The 27,521-nt window shown below is 34.9% G+C and overlaps 1 protein-coding gene across 1 annotated transcript in view; it reads left to right on the top strand.

The window, feature by feature from the left end:
* Positions 1-27,521, top strand: part of LOC108707575 (contactin-5) — an 879,452-nt gene that overhangs the window by 585,271 nt on the left and 266,660 nt on the right. Inside the window, exons 6-7 of the mRNA XM_041582695.1 lie at positions 8,310-8,433; positions 9,484-9,659. Of these exons, the coding sequence (XP_041438629.1) occupies positions 8,310-8,433; positions 9,484-9,659 (300 nt within the window). The remainder of the gene's footprint in view (positions 1-8,309; positions 8,434-9,483; positions 9,660-27,521) is intronic.

The following is a 27,521-nucleotide window of genomic DNA, read 5'->3' as shown; positions in this document are numbered from 1 at the left end:
CATTTGAAGTAATGTAGGTAGTTTTCATGGTGAGAGCAGTGAGGCTGGATGACTTGAACAAGCATACTATCCAAGCATATTGCATTCTGAAGATCAAAAGCTAGTTAGTATAAATATTCATTTATATAGTTATATATATGTTTGTATAGATAATACTTAAGGGGGCACATTTACTAAGGGTCGAATATTGAGGGTTAATTAACCCTCGAAATTCAACCCTCAAAGTAAAATCCTTCGACTTCAAATATCGAAGTCGAAGGATTTACCATAAATACTTCGATCGAAGGAAAAAACGTTTGATCGAACAATTAAATTTGAATCCATCGATCGAAAGATTTTCCTTCGATCAGAAAAAGCTTAGAAAACTTATGGGGAAGGTGCCCATAGGCTAACATTATAGCTCGGTAGGTTTAAAGTGGTGAAGTAGGTAGTCGAGGTTTTTTTTAAAGAGACAGTACTTCGACCATCGACTGGTCGAATAGTTGAACAATTTTTAGTTCGAATCATTCGAATCGAAGTCGTAGTCTCGGGTCATAGCAGCCTATTCGATGGTCAAAGTACCCCAAAAAAACATTGAAATTCGAAGTTTTTTTGCTTCGAATCCTTCACTCGAGCTTAGTAAATGTGCTCCTAGGTGTATATGTGTATATGTGCCACTTCTTACATAAAACTGTATTGAGGGTCTAAAAATGGGACAAAATGTGCAGAATTGCAAATCTCCCACTTCCACCTCCATAAAGCCTTAGCTCTCTTAAGCTCCTTACTTTTTTTAAAGTCCATTTTAGCATGTATCATTAAAGAAGAGCCATAAATCATACTCAAAAGTTAAAAGGGAAGAATCTTGAAAAAGTAGGCCAAGAGCTCTTGAGTAATCTCCACAAAACCAATTAGGACCGCTTCAAACTCACCACCACTTAGCTGCTCCCATATGGTGCCAGGTGCTCAGTCCGCAACGTCCCCACTGCCAACAATAGATACACGAACAGGAGGACGGCACTCCGGTAAAAAAAACAGGTTTTTATTGCTGGGTACTGTAGAAATACATCTGCCTTACGCGTTTCGGGAACACCTTCCCTTAGTCATAGCCTATAATGTAAGAGTCCTCCTGTTCGTGTACCAAGAGCTCTTGATGTCCCTTCTGTCTCGGCAGCTAAGGCACATTGTCCCCTCTTGTTAGCATTCTAAACAGACCTTGCAGGTTGAGATTCTGTAGCAGATTCATCCATATAAGCGCATTTGAATTTTGATTCTCCAGAGAGGAAACAATGTCACTCTTTCATATCAGCATTTCCATTTTCCAGTGTGGATTGGAATTGAGATCAGTAATTGCATACAAAAAAATCTACTGAATTAAAATTATTGAATTACTTTTAAAGCAGTGTCTGTACACTGCAAGTACTATACCTGAATTCTCAAAAACTGATTAGGGATTAGGCTGGCTCATTTTGCCGTAATATAGGTTAATTGAAAGACCTTGAAGAGTCAGCACCTTGAGTACAAGGAAAGTAAATGTAGATTGAATATGGATAGTAAAGTAATTACTTGCAAAGTTAAACTATAGTGTTAAGCAACAGGGTGAACATTCATGTATTTACAAATCAGGTACCAGAGAAGTTGATATGAGATGAGAACCATCCATTAATGATACATCCATTGAAGCTGGTTTGCAAAGTTTTCCAAATTTTACATATTTGTTTCTTCCTGTTGTCCTGTGAATAGTTACCATCATGACATGTGCTTGAAAACTGCAATTTTATGATACTTTTTTTAATAATGTTTAATTAATGTTGTTAATGTGGTAATCATATGGTCAGCCAACAGTTTTTTCCTGCTGGAAACAACTTTATTAAGCCATTAGTCAGCTGGTCATTCCAGATTATTGACTCATGCTGGAATGTTTTTGTGAGATGAGTTGTATATGGCAGGAAAAGTGAATAGCAGATATACCAAAAGAAACAGCCAAGCAAACATTAAAATGGAAGGTGAATTCCTGAGAAGACTTTGAACATGAACTAATGCAAACTGTTTTCCTGAAGAAAAATGTTAAGGAGCTAGTTATAGACATATCTTGCCCCTCATAACAAGTCAACCGTTTCTGACACAACTGACTTCTAAATCTCTTTGCACTACATTGACACTTTAAATACAACATAATAAAAATGCTGATGATTTAGTGATCTAGTGATTTATTTAGAAATAGAATTAAAATTAGAATAATTGCATGTTTCATAAACTCAAAGCATCAAGAGTTCAACATCTTGGTTTAGAAAGTAAAGAGGATCTAGTGGATGATTCACCATACTTAACCTCTGTTGTGTAAAGAAAATTTGTTATAGCAAATTACATCTAGTATGAAAGTAGATCTGTCATATTGATTGGAAATGCATATAATTTTAGGTTGTTTTGTAAATTACATATTCATCACACTGTACAAAAACAGGGACTAGAAAATGCATACTTATTTTTACAGAAACATTAAACTCTTATGTAAGGGTGAAAAAAATTACATACTTCTTCATGTTAATTACACTTTATGTAATGCATGAGCTTAATGGACTTGGGTTGAACAGAACCCTACAATGCTAGAAAGTAAAACATTGAAATATGCTACATTATGAAATATGCCATAATTGTGTAAGAGTTATCAAACAAAAACTGTACTGCACACTTATCGACATACAGAATTTGTATGCTTCTATTTAATTGTACATTAAAATAGAAAAACATATTAAATACTTATTTAGGTGTAAAGTCCTATGTAAAGGGCTTGGAGTGTGCTATTTATAAAAGTAAAGTTACACCAAAAGCACTCTTGGTAAAGTAAAACAAATCCATATGTAGTGAAATCGTCTCAAATGCTTTGTAAAAATATAATCAAAGGCAGATGTTAAAAAGACACCATACCATCGCTTTAAGAGATATAGCAAACCCTAACCCCAGATTGAGATTTGTTTGAGAGTCAGTGAGCCCCATGTTCTGGCATGCATGCATGATCTTCTATATATATACATATGTGAAAACATTCATGTAAATAGTGCCAATGGAACAGAAAAGTACGTGGTTTCAAGTATATTTACATGTAACAGGTTGAAAGAGCTTTTGTAATCTCATAAATTTTAGGTCTTAATCTCAATGAAATGTCAATGCTACCAGAGCCCTTTAGAAATGAAGATATGTCCCTGTAAAAATGTCCCCAGTAGCTCCCCATCTCCTGATTTTCAGCCCATGTTCTGGGCTGCTGTTAGTTACATGAGCTTTGGAAAGGCTGACTAGTAATTTAAAATATTAATCAACCCTTTAACATCAGCTACCATTATGTAACTTGAATTTCCTCTACTGTTTGAATAATTTCAAAAAACATTCAAGCCAAACCACCACTGAGCATGTGCAGTGGCACATGAAAGATGTCTCAACAGAGATCTTGTGTTGACAAATTTAAATGAATGAATCATTGCTGCTACAGAGCTAATATTCAGATAGGTACACTAAACTCAAAATTTGAAATACAGCCTTTTTGGCAATCGGTTAAAAATAGGTTAAAAATGTAATCAGTCTTTGTTAAACTGCTTATGGATTCATTAGAGATTGAGAGTCAGATTCAATTTTCTGAGAAAAACACATTGTTTATTATGTGAAAATTGAGGTAGGCTAGACATACCAATCCCACTAGATCCAATAATACTGTTGATCAACCAGGTCGGAGAGGTATCCCCTAGAAAAGCAGATCAAACCCTCCTATCCCTACTTTGTATGTATGTTAAAAAAACAATTGCATGGAAATAGAACACCCCAGAGGGACCAACATTGGAGTTGAGGGAGGACCTCCTTCACAGAGCAATACCACTATATAAACTAACATATATGAGAGGAGGCGGGGCCATGGATAGGTTTAGGGGAAGAAAACTGAGGACTCTTTCCAAAAACCCCACTTCCATATCTCATACCCCGCACTAGGAGTAAAGGTACCATATACAGTATAGTATTAGCTCCTAAAGTTTCCCAATCGCAACATATGTTTTATGACATCTAGAAAGAAAGACACAACAATGTAGGTTGATTGTACTCTGTGTTTATTTTATTGATTTGGTTATGTTTAAGTTTAATGCATTTACCAAAATGCTGTGACATACTGTACCTGAATATTTTTCAATAAAATAAATATTAAAAAAAAGTAGCAACGTTCCAAAGGAAACAGTAGTATTTTAGCAGTGACATAAAGTTTATTGGATTAATAGAAAATATACAATATGCATCATAACAAAATTAGACAGGTGCATAAATTTGGGCACCCCAACAGAGATATTACATCAATACATAGTTGAGCTCCTTTTGCAAATGTAACAGTCTCTAGATGCCTCCTATAGCCTTTGATGAGTGTCTGGATTCTGGATGGAGGTGTTTTTGACCATTTGTCCATAAGAAATCTCTTCAGGTCAGTTAAATTTGATGGCTACTGATCATGGACAGTCTGCTTCAAATCATCCCATAGATTTTCCATGACATTCAAGTCGGGGGACTGTGATGGCCATTCCAGAATATTGTACTTCTCCCTTTGCATAAATGTCTTTGTAGATTTCCAAGTGTGTTTAGGGTCATTGTCTTGTTGGAATATCCAACCCCTGCGTAACTTCAACTTTGTGACTGATGCTGGAACATATATATATATATATATATATATATATATATATATATATATATATATATATATATATATATATATATATATATATATATATATATATACAGTCCATCACAAAGCCGGCACTCTCGACAGCAGGTTACCATTGCCTGGGTGCAGTATCAAAAACGAAATTTCCAACATACAAGCAAGATCCGCACTCACAGGTCTTAAAAATGAATAAAAAAATTTTATTGTAGAGGGCTGACGTTTCGGCCTCCTCCGAGGCCTTTTTCAAAGTACATAATACTTAATACACACGCATTAAATACCCAGGTTGGCGGGAAAACAGGCCAACTTGAAAATGACGTATACCCCTCATCATCAGAAATCGACTACTATAAGTTGTCAAACGTTATACAATTTTCACATACTAATCAGTCACACGCAACAAATAACATAAATAACGACAAACTATTGGATACTAGTTAAAATCAAGATACTGTGCAACAAAATTCTTAACTCCCTTTTTCGATTGCTATGACATTCATGTTGCTATCTATGTTACACAATGTATCGACCTATTGAAGCGGAAGCGGAGACCGTTAGCGCCTATGATAATGGCACCTGCGAGCGATACACCCTGGTTTCGGGGTGAGCCGTATGTGGACTATTATTTAACCCCTCCGGTGATCGCCACGTTTGTGATTGATGGATGTGTTCTTTAATACCACACCGAAGTGACTACCAACCAGATACCCCCAGGTATACCCTCCGGTGATCGCCACGTTTGTGATTAATGGATGTGTTCTCTAATAAGTGACTACCAACCAGATACCCCCAGGACTTTCACACTGGTTACTTTATGGACGATTTCACAGTGACTTTTATTGGGCGTTTATTGGGATTTATACATATATTGTTTAGTGACACGGTGATTTAACAAATATATATCTTTATTCTCTGATTTTTTATTTTTATTTTTATGCATATGTTCTTCACAGCCTAATAGTAATTATTATATATTATGTATTTTTTCTATAGCACATTTTAATTTTGGATGCTAACTTTTGATGATCTTATAGTGGTTAAGGTATGGGTCGTTTAGTTAGTGGCACCGAAAGGGTTAATCTATCGATTGCGTAAATATACAACATAGCCACCACGATGAGCTTAGGGGTTGGTTAGTGTATTCCTTCCTTTATTAATGGCCTGGGGATGTCACTTAATATATGAGGGATTTGATAATATTCAATGGTTGATAGCTCCATTCAGTGGGTTAATTACATAGCTGTAGCAGGCGGGTAACAACTGTAAGATTTTTAATTTAATTTTTTAAGTCTAGTTTATTGGGAAGGTATACTATATAAAGATAGGAGTATGTTTAAGATTGAGGGAGCCCCAGTACAGACCCTCCACCTCTTTTCAATAGGTCGATACATTGTGTAACATAGATAGCAACATGAATGTCATAGCAATCGAAAAAGGGAGTTAAGAACTTTGTTGCACAGTATCTTGATTTTAACTAGTATCCAATAGTTTGTCGTTATTTATGTTATTTGTTGCGTGTGACTGATTAGTATGTGAAAATTGTATAACGTTTGACAACTTAGTCGTAGTGGATTTCTGATGATGAGGGGTATACGTCATTTTCAAGTTGGCCTGTTTTCCCGCCAACCTGGGTATTTAATGCGTGTGTATTAAGTATTATGTACTTTGAAAAAGGCCTCGGAGGAAGCCGAAACGTCAGCCCTCTACAATAAAAATTTTTTATTCATTTTTAAGACCTGTGAGTGCGGATCTTGCTTGTATATATATATATATATATATATATATATATATATATATATATATATATATATATACTGTATATATAGGGAACATCTGGAATTGAACTAGGAGATACATTTTTCTCTCTTAAGTTAATCGACATTAAGCTAATAGACATCAGGATGAATACAGCACACATACAGTATTTTAGTATTTTAAAACTTTTAAAAAATAAGAGTATTTGGGATCTGTTATCCAAAAGCTGTTATCCAGAAAGTTTCCGAATTCAAGACTCCATAGACTAAATTTTATCCAAATAATCTAAAATGTTTCTCTGTAATAATAAAGCAGTACCTGAGATATAATTAATCCTTACTGGAAGCAAAGCTTATGGAAATATCCTTTATCCAGAAAACCCCAGGTCCCAAGCATTCTGGATAACAGGTCCCATACTTGTACAGTACATAACATTTTGAATTATTTATCAAAACTCAAATTTTAAATAGCTTTGATATGGAAAACACATGGACTTCTACAGAAATTTGCCTTCTTCAAACTGCCAATTTTTCTGTCCTAAAAATATGTTTACATATTTTATATTTTGCATTAAAATTGTATAGAATAATATACAGTATGATTTACATATACAATATAATACAATGTGATATCATAGAATATGATTTATATATAAAATACAATAATATAAAATAAATATTTTATATATTTATCCTGCAAGAATGGTTATGGGCTTAATTAATAGATAAGGAACATACCGATGTGTTTTTACTTTATCATTTCTGATGTTGAGTTGAGTCAACTGGTTTGAAGAACAATATTTGCTTACATTTTGAAAACATTATTATAACTTTGAGGTCTCCTTCCTTTCGCTCACAAAGCAGCAGCTCTTTTGTGTTCATGACTGTGATCCTATCTATAGTTATAACATCATTCTAACCACAGTGGTCACAGATACTATTCACTATTAGAGCACTTAACATGATTAGTTAGTAGAGTGATTGAGATAAAAAGCAACAAACTCTGCATGTAATGTTTTTAAAACTGGATATATTTAGGAACAGACATAAATAGGAGGGCAAATACCAAATTGAAATATTTGAAAGGGTAAATCGGGGATCATAGTATAAATTTTTAATGGTTAGTTCTTTTGTAGCAAAAGGCCCTTGTATCATCTATGGTCATAAATGCTTTCCTCTTAAAGGGTTATTTATCAAAAGTCGAATTTTAAAGTGATGTGAATTATTTTAAACTCCAATAAATCAGATTTTATTTGCAATTCGAATGGTATGTTACTTGTGAAAACATTTGAACATCTAAAATTCGATTGCATAGTCTCAACTCTGAAAAAAAAACCTTGACTTTTGTGCGTCAGATTTTTTTTGACGTGCTACATTTTTTTTGACGCCCAACATTTTTTTTCTCCCACTGGAGTCTATGGGGCGTCAGTTTTGAAGCAAAACTTGGCAAAAATTTGTTTAATCAATACTATTAACATCTTCAAATAGTTCAAGGGACCTCTGCCATTGACATTTACATGAACTTGGTAGGTTTTATAAGAATAGTCGAATTAGAACTGTTTCCAGGGACGAGGTGTGATAAATCTTACATCCGAATTCAAATTCGAGTTGGTGGGTTAAAATTCGAAAGTGTGAGTTCTGGCCCCTTAATGTTAAAGAGAGGTTTTTTTATGCACAAACAAAGATTCATAAAATATCCATTGACTCATATATCCCCATAAATTTAGAGTAAGATTGACACATTGGGATTGAGGAGACCTTCTGCTCATTTGTACGCATGGCAGCATGACTCCTGGGAAGGAATTGAAGTATTACATCTGAGTTGGGAGAGTAACATAAATATTTGCATTTAACTCATAGATTTTTTTCTTTTTTTTTTTTTCTAGAGAGTGTGAATTATGGGCCAGTGTTTGTCCAAGAACCAGAAAACATTATATTCCCCATGGATTCTGGGGAGAAGAAGGTGGCCCTTAATTGTGAGGCAAGAGGGGTTCCTACACCAATCTATAGGTAAAATGAGTCATTTTATTTTATTTTTTTGCCATTCAGTATGTGGTTCAACAGTGCTATTGTGTGTAGCTCTAGACTGTTCTAGGGCTCTAAAAATAATATAAACAAAAGTTACTTAAATCCATTCTAAAATGAGTCGTAATATTGTAAAATCCATTGCATGAGGTCTATATTTAGACCTACACAGAGCAAAGCATATTAATAGGAAACACAGAATGCTTTGTAGTAATCACACAAGGAAATCATTCAGGGAACAATGTGCAAGCTGTAAAGAATTTATTTTTATCAAGATATTCCTTGCACATACATATTGTAGAAACTATTAGGAATCAACAAAATATTACTAGTTTGGAATAAAATATGCAATGTTTTCCCATAGCAACCAATTAGTTGTTTGTTTATAAAAAAAATTGTAAGTGCTACTTGCTGGTTGGTTGCTATAGGTTAAAAGACTATTACACAAATAATCTAGAATTCTAGATTCTATCCTTATCCTTAAGATATAGCATTGTTCTTTAGCTTTAGGGCCTCTGGTATGCAGTATCTAAATTACCCAATGTAGGGCAGTTATAACCCAAGGCAGGGCAGTTACAAAGAAGTTACCTTCAGCATAAAATCACATTTATAGTTTTGTAGACAGTTGTATTCTATGGCAATATGCAATTGTCCTTAATTGTTTTAATAATTTAACTTCCGCTTTGTTTCAGAAGCACTAATACCCTTTTAACCAAAGCAATAAAATCTAGCTACAAGTATCACATACTAACATCTTTGTGTGACATAGGCCTTTCAATTAATTTATTTTCTTTAACTACCATGTTAGAGATCTAGATCTCCCAACTGCCATGCTGTTAAAAACATCTCCCCGACACTGGCAATCCTGGCAAATCTATATTTCTTTTTAATGTGCTTTCCCTTAGGACATGACAGTGTCTCTTCGAAGGACACTTTTTGCAACTGAAACTGATCTAAGATTTCTACATACTCAAGTGTTAGAACTACAGGAGTATTTCAAATTAATTATCCTCTTTTTTTATAATTGTTTTAAAGATGGTTACGCAATGGGACTGAGATAGACTTGGAAAATGATTATCGGTACAGTTTGATAGATGGAAATTTTATAATCAGCAGTCCAAATGAGATGAAGGATTCTGGTCAATATCAGTGCCTAGCAGCTAACTCCTTTGGCAGCATCCTTAGCAGAGAGGCAACCCTTCAGTTTGCATGTGAGTAATAATTGTCTTTGTTCTCATCCGCAAGGGTCTGTTTATTTATCGAAAGAAACAGAAATGTTATTTGCAGGTCATATATTACTGCTCAGTGTGCCTACTTTATTTTATTGGCCTGTTTTAATGTAACAAAATAAAAATATATTTTTAAGTAAATCCCAGTGTGCACTCATGCCTTTTGGACATATATATATATATATAGTGTACTGTAATTTATAAAGATATTATACAGTAAGTCACCGAGGAGTTATGTGACCAAATAAAAGGTCACATAACTCAAAGTTTCTGTGTGCAGTGTAATTCTGTGTGCAGTGTCTTGATTCTTAAAAATCACTGGCTTTGCTTTATTTACTACAAAATGAGTCTGTTTACTTCATTCCCCCTTGCTGTATCCTGTCCACCCGACTGTAGTCTGTCCCTTTTTTGGGCTAAGTACTTGTACTGGAATTCATTTAATTGATATTTTTTCCCCTTGCCCATTGGTGATGTCAACATCTGCTGGTTAAGGATAGCTGAGAAGGGGTAAAGCCAGGGAAGGAGGGGTACCGAAACCACGACTGGAGAGTGAAGGTGGGAGAGGGAGGGAGATTTGTAAGGGAAGTTGTGTGGAATTTGAGGTGGAGGAAGGGAGGGGGTATATATAAACATCCAGCACACTTAAAGGCAGATTTATCAAGGGTCAAATTGTAATACTTTGAAATTCGACCATCAAATTAAAATACTTTGAATTTGATTATCGAAATGGAAGTATTTTTCACCGAATTTGGCCATCAAACGATCAAAGTAAAATCATTCGATCGTACTATTAAATTATTTGAATCGAACGATTTTAGCGTACGATCGAACGATTGTTGTGTAGAGACTTAGAAAATGGAGTATTGAAGTCGAAGTTTTTTTAAAGAGACAGTACTTCGATTATCGCATGGTCGAATATTCAAATGATTTTTACTTTGAATTGAAGTCGAAGTAAATTCGAAGTCGTAGTATCCTATTCTATGGTCAAAGTATCCAAAAAATTACTTCGAATTTTGAATTTTTTTACTTTGAAAATTCCCTCGAAATTCACTTCGACCCTTGATAAATCTGCCCCTTAATGGGAGTTTCTCTCACGTATACTTCTCCCCCACCAATCCAGTTATAACAGAGCCCACTGAGCTCAATAGTCACTCATTGTTCAGTTTAGGTGGTTCCATTGCTCCTGCCCTCAAACCCTGCTTTTTATTTAACAAAGTTAAACCAACATTCAATGTCTTAAAAGCAGTTGTATGTAGATTGTCTTACTAACTTCGTGGTATGACCCGGGTGTTGCCGTCCTGAGTCTGTTGCTAAGGAAGGCAATCTCACCAAGAAAAGCAAGCAATCCTTGACTCCTGGAGTATGCTGCAACGTCCGGTTTTCTTGAGGAAGGGAGGGGAAGCAAGAATGGAGAGACACAAGAATTGGGGCAAGATATTAGATCCTACTAATATCTAACAAGGTTCACTGCTATAGGTCGCAGTAAGTTGCAAATACAAGCTCTTGTTCATATATATTTAATCTATGGCACCAACCATTCAGTGTAGAATGGACATTCCCAATGCAACTCACAAACCAATTATAGTCACTGCAGAAACACTTTCCTTTGGATTAATGAGCAAGATCTCATTATTGACTTCTAATTATTCAAGCTTAGATATTGGCAGAAACTTAAGCAACTTACATATCTATCATCGTCCTCAACCAGCTATGAGCTTTTACATTACTTATATTAGGAATGCATGAATTCACTATTTTGTGATTCGGCCAACCCCGAATGCTTTGTCAAAGATTTACTGAACTGAACCCAACCCCTAATTTGAATATGCATTATATTAGGGCAAGGAAGGGCCAAAGAGAAGGAATGGTAATTTCTTTTTAGCTTTCTTGTTTGTCTGATGATACATGATTTGAATTTAAGGATTTAGATTTGGTTTGGCCATGCAATTGGATTCAGCCAAATCTGAATCCTGTTAAAAAGGCCAAATCGTGGCTGAAACTGAATCCTGAAATCTGAAATCGGTTCTTTTTGACTTCTACAGAGAAATTCCTAACCAGAACCTTTGGAATTTAATGTTTTCTTACTTTATGCTCATTGTATAGTAGTAGTTACTGCTTGTACACTATGGTTCTTCGAGTGCACAAAATGAGCAGTTCTCCATGCTCTCATTAACTGTTTAAGATGTAATAAGTTCATTTTTATTTTGATATCTAAGCTCTTCTTTTTGTGTGTGAAAAAAATGTAAAGTTTAAATACACAAAAAACAATGTAAAACAAAATCAAAATGGGGCCACTGTCTGTAGCTGCCCTAAGTTAGTGTATATGCAAATACCATTACACCAAATATAATTTTTTTAATACATCCCAACATATGTTTGCAACTCTGCATTAGATATTCAAGAACTTTTTTTAAAAAAAAATTCTAATGAAATGCCAACAATGTATAAATATGAAGAAATTAAATACTCCATTGAGATTATAAATGATTCTCAACCATAGTTACAAATCTCATCCATGGGGGCTTCCTCATTCTCTCAAAGATCATAACTAGTTTGCAAAATCACAGTGGGCTGCTTGGTGTAAGGAAGACAAATGCTTTAAATTAAAGGTAGCCAGTAGGGCGCAGAATACTTTTCTAATAAAATCAGAACATTTTAGCAAATAAACAGGAAGGTCATCTTAGAGCTGGCAATAGCATTTGTAATATTCACATGTATAATGTTTCTAAATTATTGAAGACTTCAGTTCAAAAGAGAAGCATTTGTGTAAAATTTAATTGGATGAACAGAACATCGAGGCTCTGTTGTGTGCATTTAAAAATATGGTGATAGAGATGCTTATTGTTCTCCACAGCAGAGTAGTTTTCATGGAGAACTATTTGTAACAAATCTATGCAAATATGCTATAAGGCCATCCTTTATTGCACTTATAGAATACTTATAAATAGGGTATAACTTCAGAGGTCCAGTGCAAAATGCAAGTAAAGAGAAAGCCAGATAGCTAACAGCCGTTTAAAATCTGGGAACATCTTTGTTAATTGCCTCATATTCATATGATGTAATCATATCTAGTGATGGGCAAATTTATTCGCCAGGCGCGAATTCGCGGCAAATTTGCGCGATTAGCCACCAGCGAATAAATTCACGAAACGCCCGCAAATATTCGCGTCAAAAACGGGCGCCGGCGTTAAAAAACGGGCGCCGGCGTCAAAAACGAGACGCCGGCGCTGTTTCATGAATTTTTTGCCGTTTCGCGAATTTCGCGCAAAATTTGCGAATTTTTCGCCGAAGCGAAACGCCGCAAATTCGCCCATCACTATTTATATCATGAAATGTGGAATCAAATTACAGTACTAACAGTAAGTCAGATGATCCCAGTAGTAAAAGATGCTGGATAGGAATTAAGATCATTCCTGTAGAAGATGAACCTACAGCATGTTTGGACCCTGAAGAAGGTCAAGTTGCAGCCTACTCAACCAATAGCAGTGGACCAGTGGCAAAGGTTGTATAACCCGAAAGCTAGTTATGAAGGTAATTTTGGAGAATCACCATTTGTTATTTGCTCTCATATATATACCTTAAAGCCCAATTTAAAGATGAGATTATGACTGAACAACTAACACACCAGTGTCTTACTATTGACGGGTCCCTGGTCAAAGATTGGACCTTCAAGTAATGCTTAAATTGAAAACGTTTGAAAATAACTGGACTATATGGAGTGCTAATTCTGTTCTCTTGAATTAAGGGAGGTTAGCTATAAGGCATAGCGCTTATGTACATGTAAACAAATAGCTTTTTTGCTTGCCATTATTCTAGTTAAAACTAGACTACTACATATTAATGCATGTTATTTTAAATCCTGAAATCATTGTTTGCACTGTGTGCCAACTGTCAACTGCCAACAAATCAACTGCTTTGACCTTTTCTGCAATCACCATAAAAAACATATAGCTCCCAAAAATATTTTTTTTAAATTGATTGCTGTGCATACATTGTCAAGCAGCATTTCATGATGAGAGTTTAGATTCTAAAGCCTACTTGCACTTAATAGTGTTTAATTAGGTGTTGCAGTGGATCTGAGTTCAGTGCCATGCATAACATTTAGACCTTAATGAATTGATCAGTATACAAATAAAAATTGGGTAAATAGACAGGCTTTGCAAGAAAATATTTCTCATATAGTTATTTAGCTGATTTCATGTATAAAGGATGGAGTGACTGGATGTGTAACATAATAGCCAGAACTCTAATTCCTGCTTTGCAGCTCTCTTGGTTTCCACTGATTGGCAGTAACCAATCAGTGACTTGGAGGGGGGCCACATGGGTCATAAGTTTTGCTTTTGAATCTGAGCTGAATGCTGAGGATCAATTGCAAACTCACTGAACAGTTATGTCCCATTGTTGCCCCCCTTCAAGTTCCAGACTAATTCAGAGTTAGAAAGCTGAAAAGCAGGAAGTAGTGTTCTGGTTATTATGTTACACATCCAGTCACTCCAGCCTTTATACATTACATATTAAAAACATTGCACAGCCTATCTATAGTTTTTATTTTTTAGAATGAACTGTGATGGGCGAATTTGCGCAGTTTTGCTTCGCCAAAAATTTCACGAATTTCCAGCGAAATTCACAAAACTGCAAAAAAATTGCGAAATGGCGCTGGTGTCACGTTTTTGATGCTGGCGTCCATTTTTTTGAAGCCGGCGGCCGTTTTTTGGACACAGTGACTTTTTTTTTTTGACGTCGGCAAATGTTTACCAGCGAATTTTCGCGCCCATTTTGCAAATTTATTCGCTGGCTGCGAATCACGCAAATTTGCCTCAAATTTGCGCCTGGCGAATAAATTCGCCCATCACTACTCACCCACTTTTTCCAATTTTTTTCAACTATTGCTTGAAAGGCCATAGGGAGATGCTAAGTGCAGGTGAAGTTTGTGATAATGCGAAGTGTATGTAATAACTTCTATACAAGCGATTGAGAAAATAAAACCAATGGAAAAAACTTCACTGAGTTTAACCATACTTAATGATGGAATTTAAAGAAAACTGCAATTTTAATGTAAATAAATCATCTTCTAAGTATTTTGCTGGAATCTGGAAGCTAAAAACCATGTGCCTCATTTTTCAACTCCCCAGAAACCTTTAGTGCTTTTTTCCAGAGCATTTGGAATTTCACCTTATGCTGAATCCAGCACAGTTCTATGGGTTTAACGAAGCCCTGTACTTGCCTACCATATTTCATATTGCTTCACTTTAATGCTTATTGATTATATAACAGAATTTACTGTATGTTAAATATATTAGAAATAAAAAGTACTGTTTCCCCATTACCTGACAAAATGAGGCCTTTTACTGAATTGTTCTTTTATTTTACGATAGTAATGGCAGAGAATCAGAACATCATTGCACAAGCACTTTATGTTGGATAAAGTTCATTCTTACAGAGCAAATCCAGTTTTAACATGAACATTTCCCTTTAACTAATCCATTTCACTTAAAAGAGTTCAGCTAACAGTATAGTTCACCCCACAGGTGATCTTATTAATATTAATGTCTTTTTAGACTCTTATTAAAATCATCAGAGCATGGCAAACCATTATTAAAGTGTGGTCATATGCCATAACATTTCCATCTTGTTTGGTGTTATTCAGCAAGCTTGTGTACAAGGGCACACATTAAAGTCATTTTTTATAAGGAAATTACTGCTTAGCCTTCAGTTTGGGAAGGGAAATTGTTAGGTGAAGATGTTAAAGAAATACTTCACAGTGGGTGAATACAATCCCTAATTTTCATATTAAATGATATATATGAATTTATTAATGTATATATAATAAATATCATTTTTATGAATCTATATTCACTGAATTGATCATGTGTATTCAAGGGTGACAAAGCATACACATTAGCAAATAATATTGTGTATGTTATTGTGGTCATTTAATCAGGTTTCCATTTATTTTTAATTCACGTTTAAATTATAATTTATAGGCATACTTTTTTAGCCATCAAAACAAAAGTAAATTCTAAAAACAATGGTATTTTTCTGTATTTTCTTCTGGACCAGCAAAACAAAATGAATGGTGAAAATTTTCAATAAGTTTTATTGTAGGAACACTACTTTAAGATATGTACAGTAAGTTGAAAGAGGTGATGAAACTTTAAGGGTCTTTCTGGTTTTTTTTTTCTTTTTTTAAAATAATCCTCAAAATACAACCTGTTAAAAAGTGGAAAAAGGACTAACCTGTGTTGCTACAAATCCCAAAAATCTAGATTGAACAGTAATAAATCAGCCTCTAGGGGTTTTCATGTTTTGTACCCACTAAAAATCGTATTGGGTTATTAACTCTGTTACTAAGTGAATGTCTAAGTTTATTTTGCCAAAATTACTGGTCATTCTCTTTAAGCAAGTTCAAAATAATAAAAACATTAAAGGGGGTTATTTACTAATGTCCGATGGTATCTTATATTTTAATAACAAAAACACAACCAAACCCCCATGCTTGATTTAACCTTTTTTTTTATTAAAACTGATGGCCGAATTTCTTCACCAGGCATGGATTCGCAGTGAATTTTCACATTTCACCATCTGCAAATTTGTTTGCGAAACTGCTGCAAAAATAAAGATAGATGAGATAAAAACAGTTGAGCATGTAAATTTTTTTTTTTTTTTAAAAAAAAAAAATAATGTTGATGGCCATTGACAATAATGCATTTGGACAAAAGAGTTGCATTTGTAAAAATCGTGAATTTTTCAGTGAAGCAATACAGATTCACCCATCACTATTTATTAATAAAATGACCTGAATTAATCGGATCGAAATAAAAATCTATAGAAATTGATACAATATAGAGATTTTTTTCAGGTTTTTTTCCCAGAATTGTTTTATTTTTTCGAGTTTGGGCCCGAAAACCTCGAAAAAGTTTCAGCCTAAACACAGTGCAGACCATGAAAACTTCAAATTGAAATAGGTGCCTTTCTCATTGACGTATACAGGACCTCGACAGGTCTAAGATGACAGATTTTCATATTCGGGCTTTTTGCAGCACCGGGGTAATAAATCTTGAAAAAAATGTAGGTATTTTTTCCACTAACAATTTAGAGGTTTTTTTTTTATAGTTTTTGCCTCAAAAACTCTGACCACATAAATTCCATGTTTCGTAATATTTTTTCCACTAACAATTTTGAGTTTTTTTTTTTTTTTTTAGAGTTTTTGCCCCAAAAACCCTGACCAGATAAGTTTAGTAATAAAGGGTTTAGTAATAACCCCCTTAATTTGCTTTATGATTACTTAGTATTAGTATTAAGGTAACTAAATACAAGTTTCCTTAATACAAGTGAGTGAGAGTTAATATTGCAGCTCCGACCTTTTTAAGCCATCACATCTTCTGCGCTTAATTGTTGAGGACTCATCGGAACCCTCCACAACCTGTATGAATAGGAAATGTGTGCAAGCTTAAGTGCTTCAGAAATGTCCACATGCCATAGTTCTGTATAATTTATGTGTGTTTCTTAAACCCAAGTTATGGAACTTGACATTTATTTAACACAGCACATTCTACAAGGACATCATAGGGATACAAACAAAGGAGAATATTATGTTAGAGCTTTGGGATATTATTAATCAGTAATATGTTTTGGAGTCCTGATTTTTTATTTTTTTACCTTTGGAAAAATATTGGAGCTGAAGGCACTGTGCCTACAAAGACAGCAACAACTCATGCAAAAAGCTTTACATACTCATTTGCCAGAACAAACAAACTCTCAAGGTTACATGACACAGGAATCGACATTTGTTTAAATGCAGAAAAAGCACAAATGTGAATGCTCATGTGTATTACATTATACATTCAACTGTTTTGGTACCCAAACTGTTGTCCATATCCAGGGTAGGGTACATGGACAAAGACTACATTAAAACACTGTAAATCAACCAAGACGTAATATATATATATATATATATATATATATATATATATATATATATATATATATATATATATAATGTAAATTCTGATTAACAAAATTAATAAAAACAATGTATTTAGACTACACTTAAAGATATTATTTATTTGAAAAAAAAAAAAAGAACTATACTGCTTATTATTGGTGGGTATCACCAAAAATGTGCCTGGCCTGCATCTCCATATTGCCTTGTGCAACACAGCTTGTGTACATCATGATAGTGCCATGATATTAATCAAGTTCATAGGCTATGTGATACGTTCGAAATGCCCCAGGCTTAGTGCAAAACAATGTGGGTAAATCATTCTTAGATATATGAAAAAGTCAAGCATGATTCATGTAATGTAGGCCTAACTCAGATATTAGGATTGGTGTGCTTGATTGTATATCTGTACTTTTCTAGACCCTCTTCAATCAACTTCATATTAATATTCCCATACAAATTCAAAGCCTTTAAAGTCCTAATGTATGAATTCTCTTCTACCGCATCCACTATCCCAAGATTATTGGGACTCTATCTGGTCCAACGAAAAAAAGATGATGACTTGTACTAGACAAAGGGGTAAATTTATACTACTTGTTGGAGGAACTGTGGAGAGCAGGGTACCTTACTTAACATATTTTGGGACTGCCCACTTATTCAACCTCTTTGGAAAGCAGTACATTCCCTGTTAAATCATCTATTGGGATACACTGTCCCCATGTCGATTCCAACTTTTCTCTTAGGAAAACCTTTTTCAAAGACTCAAAAAAATACCCAAACTCTAATTAACCAAGTGCTGACGGCAACACATATAGCAATTGCATGGAAACCTTTGACCATGCCACCATTGTCGGACATACTAAAGAAGTCAATAGCTACAGATTTTTTGAATCTAGAATATCCTTCTTCCAAAATCGAACTGATAACTATCTCAAGGTATGGTCTATTCAGGAACTAAAAGGATATGCAACCTCATGAGTGCCCAACCATGTACGTAAGGGACTATCTCTTCTAGGTTATCATTTAAGATGATTGTGCTTGGTATTTCTTTTAGTCTGGAAGCACTCATCATTAATTGTTTTTAATGTTATTATATTATGACATGATTTCCATATTACATACTGTATGAATATTAAATGCCTATATTGTAATTTTATTATGATATGAATCCCATAATGAATACTGCATCCCAAGACAAACAAGTGTCTTTCCTTTCTTCTCTTCTTTTTTCTATCCTCTCATTATTTATGATTTATTATGTTTACAATTATCTTATGTTGTTTTTCTTTTATATCTTTAATAAAAATAGAAGTTACAAATAAAAAAAAATACAGTGCTCCTTTGAATTCAAGGTGTGCGTTGCAGCTATTAACATACCAAGACATTATTTTTACTTGCAGTAAAGGATTTCTATAACCCCCTTCTTAATGACTCTGCAATTTCTGGCCAAGAGATTAGTAAGCTCTACACAGTAGTACAGTAGATATACAAGCTGTACTTACATATAAATTAAGTACATTAAAATAGACAAAGAACTACCATTAATAATTTCAGTGGTATCACCCCAAATAGACTTTAAGAGGCCTATTTATTAATTTCTGAAGTCAAGAAAAAAAAATGCCAAAATTATTATTATTTTCTTTTGAGCACTTCTTTTTTTTTATGAAAAAACACCACAAAATATTCAGCATAGTATTTTTCTGCAAAAAAAACCAAAAACAAGTAAGAACCACATTGTTCAATTCATTTTCGACGAGATGCAAAATTGTAAATGTCTTACACTAAAATAAAGTTGTTAGTAGGGATGTAGCGAACCGCCGATAATGTGTTCGCGAACGCCGTTCGCGAACACCGGCAAAAAATGCGAACAGTTCGCGAACAGTTTGCGAACTTCGAACATCCGAAAATCGTTCGATTCGAACGATCGAAGGATTTTAATCGTTCGATTTTAGCGATCGAATTGTCGAATGGTCGAACGATTTTGACGCGAACGCCTATTGGCGAACGTCGCGCGACGTTCGCGAACTTGCGGCGGACGCGAACAGCCGATGTTCGCGCGAACAAGTTTGCCGCCGAACAGTCCGCGACATCCCTAGTTGTTAGTGAGATGTATAGAACTTCATTTTTTATTTAATAATTTGACTAATGTTTTAGAAAATACTTAGCGATGCACCAAATTCAGGATTCGGTTTGGGACTCTGCCTTTTTCAGCAGGATTCAGGTGAATCCAAGTCCCTGGCTGACCAAATCCCAATCCAAAAAATCTTGTACCTGAGCACACATTGCTTGGTTTGCTTTGCCCCCCTAATTTACATATGCAAATTATGGTATGGATTCAGTTCGTTATTCAGCAAAATTGTTCACAGAGGATTTGGGATTCTACTAAAATAGTAGATTTGGTGCATCTCTAAAAATATTTTTGGAACATTTGCAGTTTTTTTCTAAATTTTTCAATTAAGAAAAAAAGTCAACCCGATTTTTGATAAATCTTCCCTTCATTTTTTTTTATAGTACCTACATTAACATTAACACACCTTTCTCGCTCTTCAGAAAAAGAGATAAACCATAGTAGGGATTCTGCTTTATATAGAAAAATCCACAGAGTAACTTATGACTGGTAAATGTCTGATACCTACAGTTGCACAGTTGTTATAGCATCATACAGTATTTGAACAGAGTAAGGGCACCATTTTCATGAAATGTGGTGATTTTTTAATAGTTTAGATGTTCAAGATCCTCAAAGATGAAGTTACTTCAGGCACTGATTAGATATTTTATCTTTATTGTGGTTAAAAATAAAAAACCCACAGGATCCTTGTTCAAGCAATCCCCAAGTTAACTTGAGCAAGACAACACAATTACAGACAGTGACAATATTTTTATAGTAATTGTGTTGGCTTCCTCAGGTGAACTCGCTGACAAGGACTGGTGAGATTTTTCATTGCCTTTGGGCTCTATGCTCGTTGTAATTGATTGCTGTTTTCTTTTACTTGTCCAACAATGTAGGGTCTGTAGCCTTGGGGCAAACTTACTTAGAGGTCTTCATCAATGTCATGTCCAAGAAATCCTAGAAGAATCCCTTTAACCATATGAGCAGAAACTTGTGTTGGAGGGAAGGAGAAAAGTGCCATATCTTGCTACAGTTTTTCTTTATATTTTTGAAAAACAGAAAATGATCGTAGAAAATGTATCTTATATCGATTTTTTTCAGTGCCAACAAAGTTTCAAACTTAATTAGAATTACATTCAAACCCATGTTTTAACATTTCAACCAGTATCAGTTTAAGAGAATTTCCTGGGGGGGGGGGCTTAAGTTTACCTTGGGTAACTATATGCAAACTTTGAAGGCAACAAAAGCTTTCTTAAGTCTTCCTTAATTTTTGGGTAATTCCATTCTTCATAATATTGAGCAATTTATAATGAAATATTTTTATTTGGTCCAAATGCATTAAAGTCAATGGGCGTCTGAATAATTTTGACGCACAACAATTTTATGCACGTGACTATTTTGTAAAATTTTTTGGACGCACTAGATTTTTCACCGCAAATTCATGTCTTGCGAATTTGTTTGCCCATCACAAACCAATATCAAATATATTGCATTTGTAGACTCCTGTCTTATAGTACAATACAGGTAGAGGATTCCTTATCTGGAAACCCATAATACAAAAAGCTCTGAATTACAGGATGGCCATTTCCCATAGACTTTATTTTAATCAAATAATTCACATTTTTAAAAATGATTTTTCACATAAGTAATAAAATGTAAGTATATTGTACTTGGTCCTAAGATATAAGTAATCTATGCTGGAGGCAAAACATTCATACCAGGTTTGTTCAATATATATAAATACATTTTTGTAGACAATGTATGGTGATCCAAGTTAAGGGGAAAGACCACTTATCGGGAAAACCCCAAGTCCTGAGCATTCTGGATAACAGGTCCCATACTTGTACCTACTATTCAAAGCACTGTTCCAGAAATAAACATACTTAAGAGACAGTTTTGCCATGTAGAACTAATTTGTACCTGAAAAAAATCCCACGCCTATGGACAAGACAAAAAAACAGACACTAGGGTGGGGTGTTAAAGGTTCACATCTTTATTACAAGCCTTATAACAAGATTAATATAAACCAATATTTTTCCTAGACCGTTCAATACCTGAACCATCACATATTTTGCACTTACAAATCAAAAATAATTTGTATGCAAGGCATATCTGAAGTACATTTCAATGCATATTGTAAATGCAGTGCTAATGGTGTGTAGCTAATGTGTATCAACTCAATGGAAGAGAAGAAGAATTGCTATTAATTATAGTGCTTATATTAAATATTTATTCATACCTGACCTATTCAGCTTTTACAATTTCCATTTGTTTGTCCTAAATGAGATACACTACTTCATTAATCACCATGAGTCTCTGTATTTTGTAAACATTTTGTAACTTACTGTTCTGTTTGAATTGTTGATGTCTATAGTGATTTATTTTGCCTGTTTAGTTCAGCTCTACTGCTGTGTAATACTTTAACATTGGTGTATTTGCTTTTGCCCATAAGCACAACCATAATCAATACATTTCCTTCATATTTTCATTTCGACCGGGCTCTCATTTTCCTCCACTCCTGCTCAACTCAACATTTTCTCCCCCATTTGATGTGGCCTCGGCAATAATCGCTCAATATATGGCCCACAACTAGTGATGTGTGAATCTGACACATTAAGCTCCACCAAAAATTCATTAAACAGCAAAATTTGCAGGACTGGATTGAAGCCTATTGGCAACAACATTTTTTCAAAAATTTTACTTATCACTACCCACAACTAAAAGTACAATTTTGATTAAAAAGGAAGCCTATTTTAATTCCCTTAGAACCTTCCTTTTTTTCCTCCATTGTTTGAAGCTTCTGAAAGTCTTCAAAATGAATTCTTTCAAAATGTGAGAAATATTACAATTTTCCCTCAACTCATTTTTAAAGCAAGGACCATTGTATCTAGTTAAGGGGCAAATTTGGGGCATTTTGCTTTGCTGGAAAATTCGCGAATTTCCTGAAACGGTGAAAAATTCGTGAAACTGAGCCAGCGTCTCGTTTTTGACACTGGCGCACATTCCATTTTTTCCCCATTTGTTTTTTTAACGCCAGCAAATTTTCATGAATTTATTCGCCGACGGTGAATTGTGGTGAATTCGCTGATTCACTAAGGGTCGAATATCGAGGGTTAATTAACCCTCGATATTCGACTAGGAATTAAAATCCTTCGACTTTGAATATCGAAGTCGAAGGATTTAGCGCAAAAACTGCGATCGTACGATCGAAGGATTATTCCTTCGATCGAACAATTAAATCCTTCGAATCGAACGTTTCGAAGGATTTTAATCCAACGATCGAAGGAATATCCTTCGATCAAAAAAACTTAGGAAAGCCTATGGGGACCTTCCCCATAGGCTAACATTGACTTCGGTAGCTTTTAGCTGCCGAAGTAGGGGGTGGAAGTTTTTTTTAAGGAGACAGTACTTCGACTATCGAATGGTCGAATAGTCGAACGATTTTAAGTTCGAATCCTTCGATTCCAAGTCGTAGTCGAAGGTCGAAGTAGCCCATTCGATGGTCGAAGTAGCCCAAAAAATACTTCGAATTTCGAAGTTTTTTTACTTCGAATCCTTCACTCAGATTTAGTGAATTGGCCCCTAATTGTATCTCCAACAATGAATCATACCCCCCCTCCACATCAAAACAAAGCATTGAAATCTAGGTTAGCAACATAATAAAGAGAATTTGTTTTTCCAGGAAACAGAAGATAGATTAAAAAAAGGAAAGAGCTATCTAAAGAAAACACACACATATCTGGGATTATAAGAAGTTCTTTCATCTGAGGCAAGAACTTTGCAAGGTTTTATGTTTGTTTGAATAGGAAGTGGATGTTCAGTTCTGATGTTCAATTTCCATCTGCTTTTGTAATAAGGGAAAGGTCTCAGACAGTGATGGGTGACTGTTTCACAAAAAAAAATTGCGAAACGCATTGAAGTTAATGGGCGTCAAAATCATTTTTGGCGCAAGAAGCCTATTTTGATGCGTAACAATTTTTTTTATCCTGGCGGATTTTTCAAAGCAGTTTCGCGAAAACATTCACAGGCGGCGAATAACTGAAATTCACTGCAAATTAACTGTAGTTTCAAAAAGCTCTAATACCACTAAAATTCAACCTCTAATAAATGGGTCTCCTTGACTCTTTCTCCAAACCTTGTTGCATACTTTATGGGGCAGGGACTTGCCATGCCAGTAAATAATGTGAAGCATTTTTGAAATTCTGAAACAAAATATATAATGATACCATGCCTTCACTCATCCCTGTGTAATATATTTAAGAAACCGACTAAATCAACAGAACACCCTAGTACAGAGTTTTAAGAATGAATGGGAATTATTTTTGTAAAAAGAATTTGCAGAACATCAAGTAAGAGGATTACTGTAACTGTTTGAAAATATCTCTTTTCTTTCACAAGCTTGTTCTGCTTCAGCAAACAGCCTCTGGTTTAGCCTGACCCCTATAATTCAAGTATATGCGTCTTTCTGACACTGCCACTACCTTTGAGAATCTCCATTTACTGTGACTATGTTATCCTTTAGCTGCCTTTTACTATGGGGACAGAGTGGAAAAACATTTTAAAATGTTCTGGTCTGGAGTCTGTATTTATTTAAAGGGGCCTTTAAAATTTTGCAAAATGAATGCAAATTTAATTGTAAGCAACTTTCCAGTGTCTCTAATTGTATTTGTAAATTAAATTCCTAAGAAAAACACTGTCCATTTTTATTCCCTGCATGGCTTGTCCTGACTACATGTACCATGAAACAATGTTGCAGTAGCCAGCAGTCATCCAGACAAAAATTAAATTTCCATCAATGCCGTGCACACTTCTGTGATTCTTTTTAAATGCAGGTCTTTTAATCACAGAATATGAAAGAAATTTGGGGAAGTGAACTCTTGACTGACTATAATGCTGTTTCAATAGTACTTTGCTGTAGAGAATAGCAGAGGATAGATACTGCTTTTAATAGCAATTACAAATTAATCAGAAGTCCTTGAAAACCAGTAAAACTTCTTAGAATTACATTTGGTTTCATTATGTATACGTAATTGTATAACAGGATTAAAATCAAGTCATAAGTCTTAGGTTTATTCTATCACTTCTCATGGCCATCAGCCTTTAAATGAATATTCAGGTTTTACCCTATTCCAAGCACTTAATATTCATCAAGGTGAACCACCTACTGTAATACTGATTTATAGGAACAATAACACCAACATATAAAAGTGTTTTAAATTGAAAATATAATGTACTGTTGTGCTGTACTGGTACAACTGGTGTGTTTGCTTCAGACACACTACTATATGTTTATAAACATGCTGCTGTGTAGCCATGGAGGCAATCATTCAAAGCTGAAAAAGGAGAATAGGCATAGGATACACAGTAGATAACAGATAAGCTCTGTAGTGTACAATGGGATTCATCAGAACTGACTGTATCTGTTATCTACTGTATATCCTGTGCTTGAATGGCTGCCCCCATGGTAACACAGCAGCTTATTTATATTAACTATAGTTGTGTTTCTGAAGCAAACATACCATTTTTACCAGTGCATTACATCTATTACTGTTACTTGACAATTATTCCTACCAACCCCAGCAGCATTAGACTGGTGCCCACCAGGGCTGCCTGCTTCAGTGGTCCCCACCCCCTAGGCTGCCCACCCCAGCTGCAACCCCCAGGCCCCCCACCCCAACTGAAAGCCCCTCAGCCTACCATCCCAGATGCAAGCCACCTGGCCCCCTGGCCCAACCACAAGCCCTCTTCACCCCCCCAATGGCACGTACCTTTATTTCTTTTTCTCGGGGTCAGGCGGGAGGTCAGGGGACAGCACACAATATTTCAGAAGGAGAGCTGGTCTGGGTGGTGGGGCCCCACAATAGCCAGATCATGGTGTCCCACTGGCCTGGTCCAACCCTGTACCCCAGGCTCTAAACACACAAGAATGGTGGATAGTCAAAACAAGAAGGACTCCTCTTCCATCTTGTGCACATGTACCACATCCCTATTTGCTTTAAACACAGCAACACACTAAGGCAGCAACTAGTTCACCAAAAACACCCAACTCCAACAGTTACACCAGTGTATGACCCAGCACAGAAGAGCCAGCTCCACTGGTCAGGACTCAGCCGTGTACCTACATCTAAAAGTAAAAGGACACCGGGAAAGCGACTGGTTCAAAAGAGGTTTTAAAGAAGATGTATGTCAGTATGTAAACACTGGAAAACCAAGTTTGAATAGAGGTGGTGGGGGGTTGCAACATCTATTGTCTGCCACTTACAATGCTGTTTTGGCACCTCTACCTGGAAGGTTTAATAACACATCAAAGCTCCAATCTTGCTAATACAATCAACACCTAATTTAATGACATCATTGTGGATTATGATAAACAGATTATGCTGATTGGAGCAACATTCCAGATGAAATATTCCTGAAGAAAGATCCTATTTAGTCCAGTTGATTTGATTTATTTCTACAGATACAGTGCTACACTAGGGTAAGTAAATGGAAAACAGGAAATGCAACATTCAGTTGAGATAAAAATGAGGTGCTATCTAGTTATTATGTAACATCTAAAGAACATACATTTCCATTATGTCACTAAAAAAACTCAGCTAAAAAACTCAGCTAAAAAAATGCAATCACTATAAAAATACATTGATTGTAAGGTTTTTAGCAACACGGTAATCTGTGGATTTCTGTCTAATCATTTAAACCATTTATGTGTTCAGTAGCAAGAGATTATCATTCTCTACAATTTCAGATATGTTTTATACATTAGATAACTGCCTGTCAAGTCTTGTCTTAATCCTTTATTTTATATAATTGACCTCCATTTTCTTTATGCAATCGTGATTAAATTGTCCTTCAGCATAAAAACATGTAAAAATAAATGTTTTCTTGGACTATGCGGATTCCTATTTTATAATTATATTTTACAATTACTGTATTTTAAAGGAGACTAGCACTGCTTCTTACATTGGAGGAAGAACAGTTCTTGCATGCATTGCTGTGAAATTGCTGTACTTTCAAAAAAAAAAACTTGTTTCAGAATATCCTATATTATAAAAAAAACTTGTTTCAGAATATCCTAAAGGCTGAGTAAAACAAAAGGTGGTATTGATTCATGGGAGGAGCACAGACAGAGTTGATTGCTTACATTCATTTTTTTCCCTCACATCAAACTCAGCTTTAGCTCTAGATTTTTTGGATTTTACAAATTACTCTAAACCACGAAAAAAATTCATGAAAAAAAACTACAAAAAAGTCTCCATGTAAATGCTGGCACTATCCTGTAGAAGTCAATGGGAGCTTTGCAAATTTGTCCTATGGAAATTGCTAAATAGTGATGGGCAAATTTATTCGCCAGGCACGAATTCGCAGCAAATTTGCGCGATTCTCCTCCAGCGAATAAATTTGCGCAAATTTGCCCATCACTATTGCTAAATCTTTCTTTGTGTTGAGCTTTTAGAAAATTTTGGGGGTTTTCGTTTGTAACTGCACCAAAATTCTTATAAAAATTAGGATTTTGAGGTTTTTGTATTCTTATTCGGATTTCTTCTATGTTTTTCTACATTTGTGTTTTTTATATTCACATTCTTAATATATAAAATAGACATTCATGCTTTTTTAATATCAAATTTTGATAAATAGGGCTCCAAATATCTCATGTTGATCATAATAGTGTATGAATAAATACAAAATAGTTAATACTAGGCAGTAGATATTCTTTTTGAACATTTTATTATTTAAAGCATTCATAATGTATGGTATAAATTGAGTATATATAATGTGCAAAGTAGCATCATTT

This window comes from Xenopus laevis, chromosome 2L (genome assembly GCF_017654675.1).
Source record: "Xenopus laevis strain J_2021 chromosome 2L, Xenopus_laevis_v10.1, whole genome shotgun sequence".
NCBI lineage: Eukaryota > Metazoa > Chordata > Amphibia > Anura > Pipidae > Xenopus > Xenopus laevis.
Note: the sequence above shows the minus strand (reverse complement) of the source record. Positions and strands in the feature narration are given on the sequence as shown.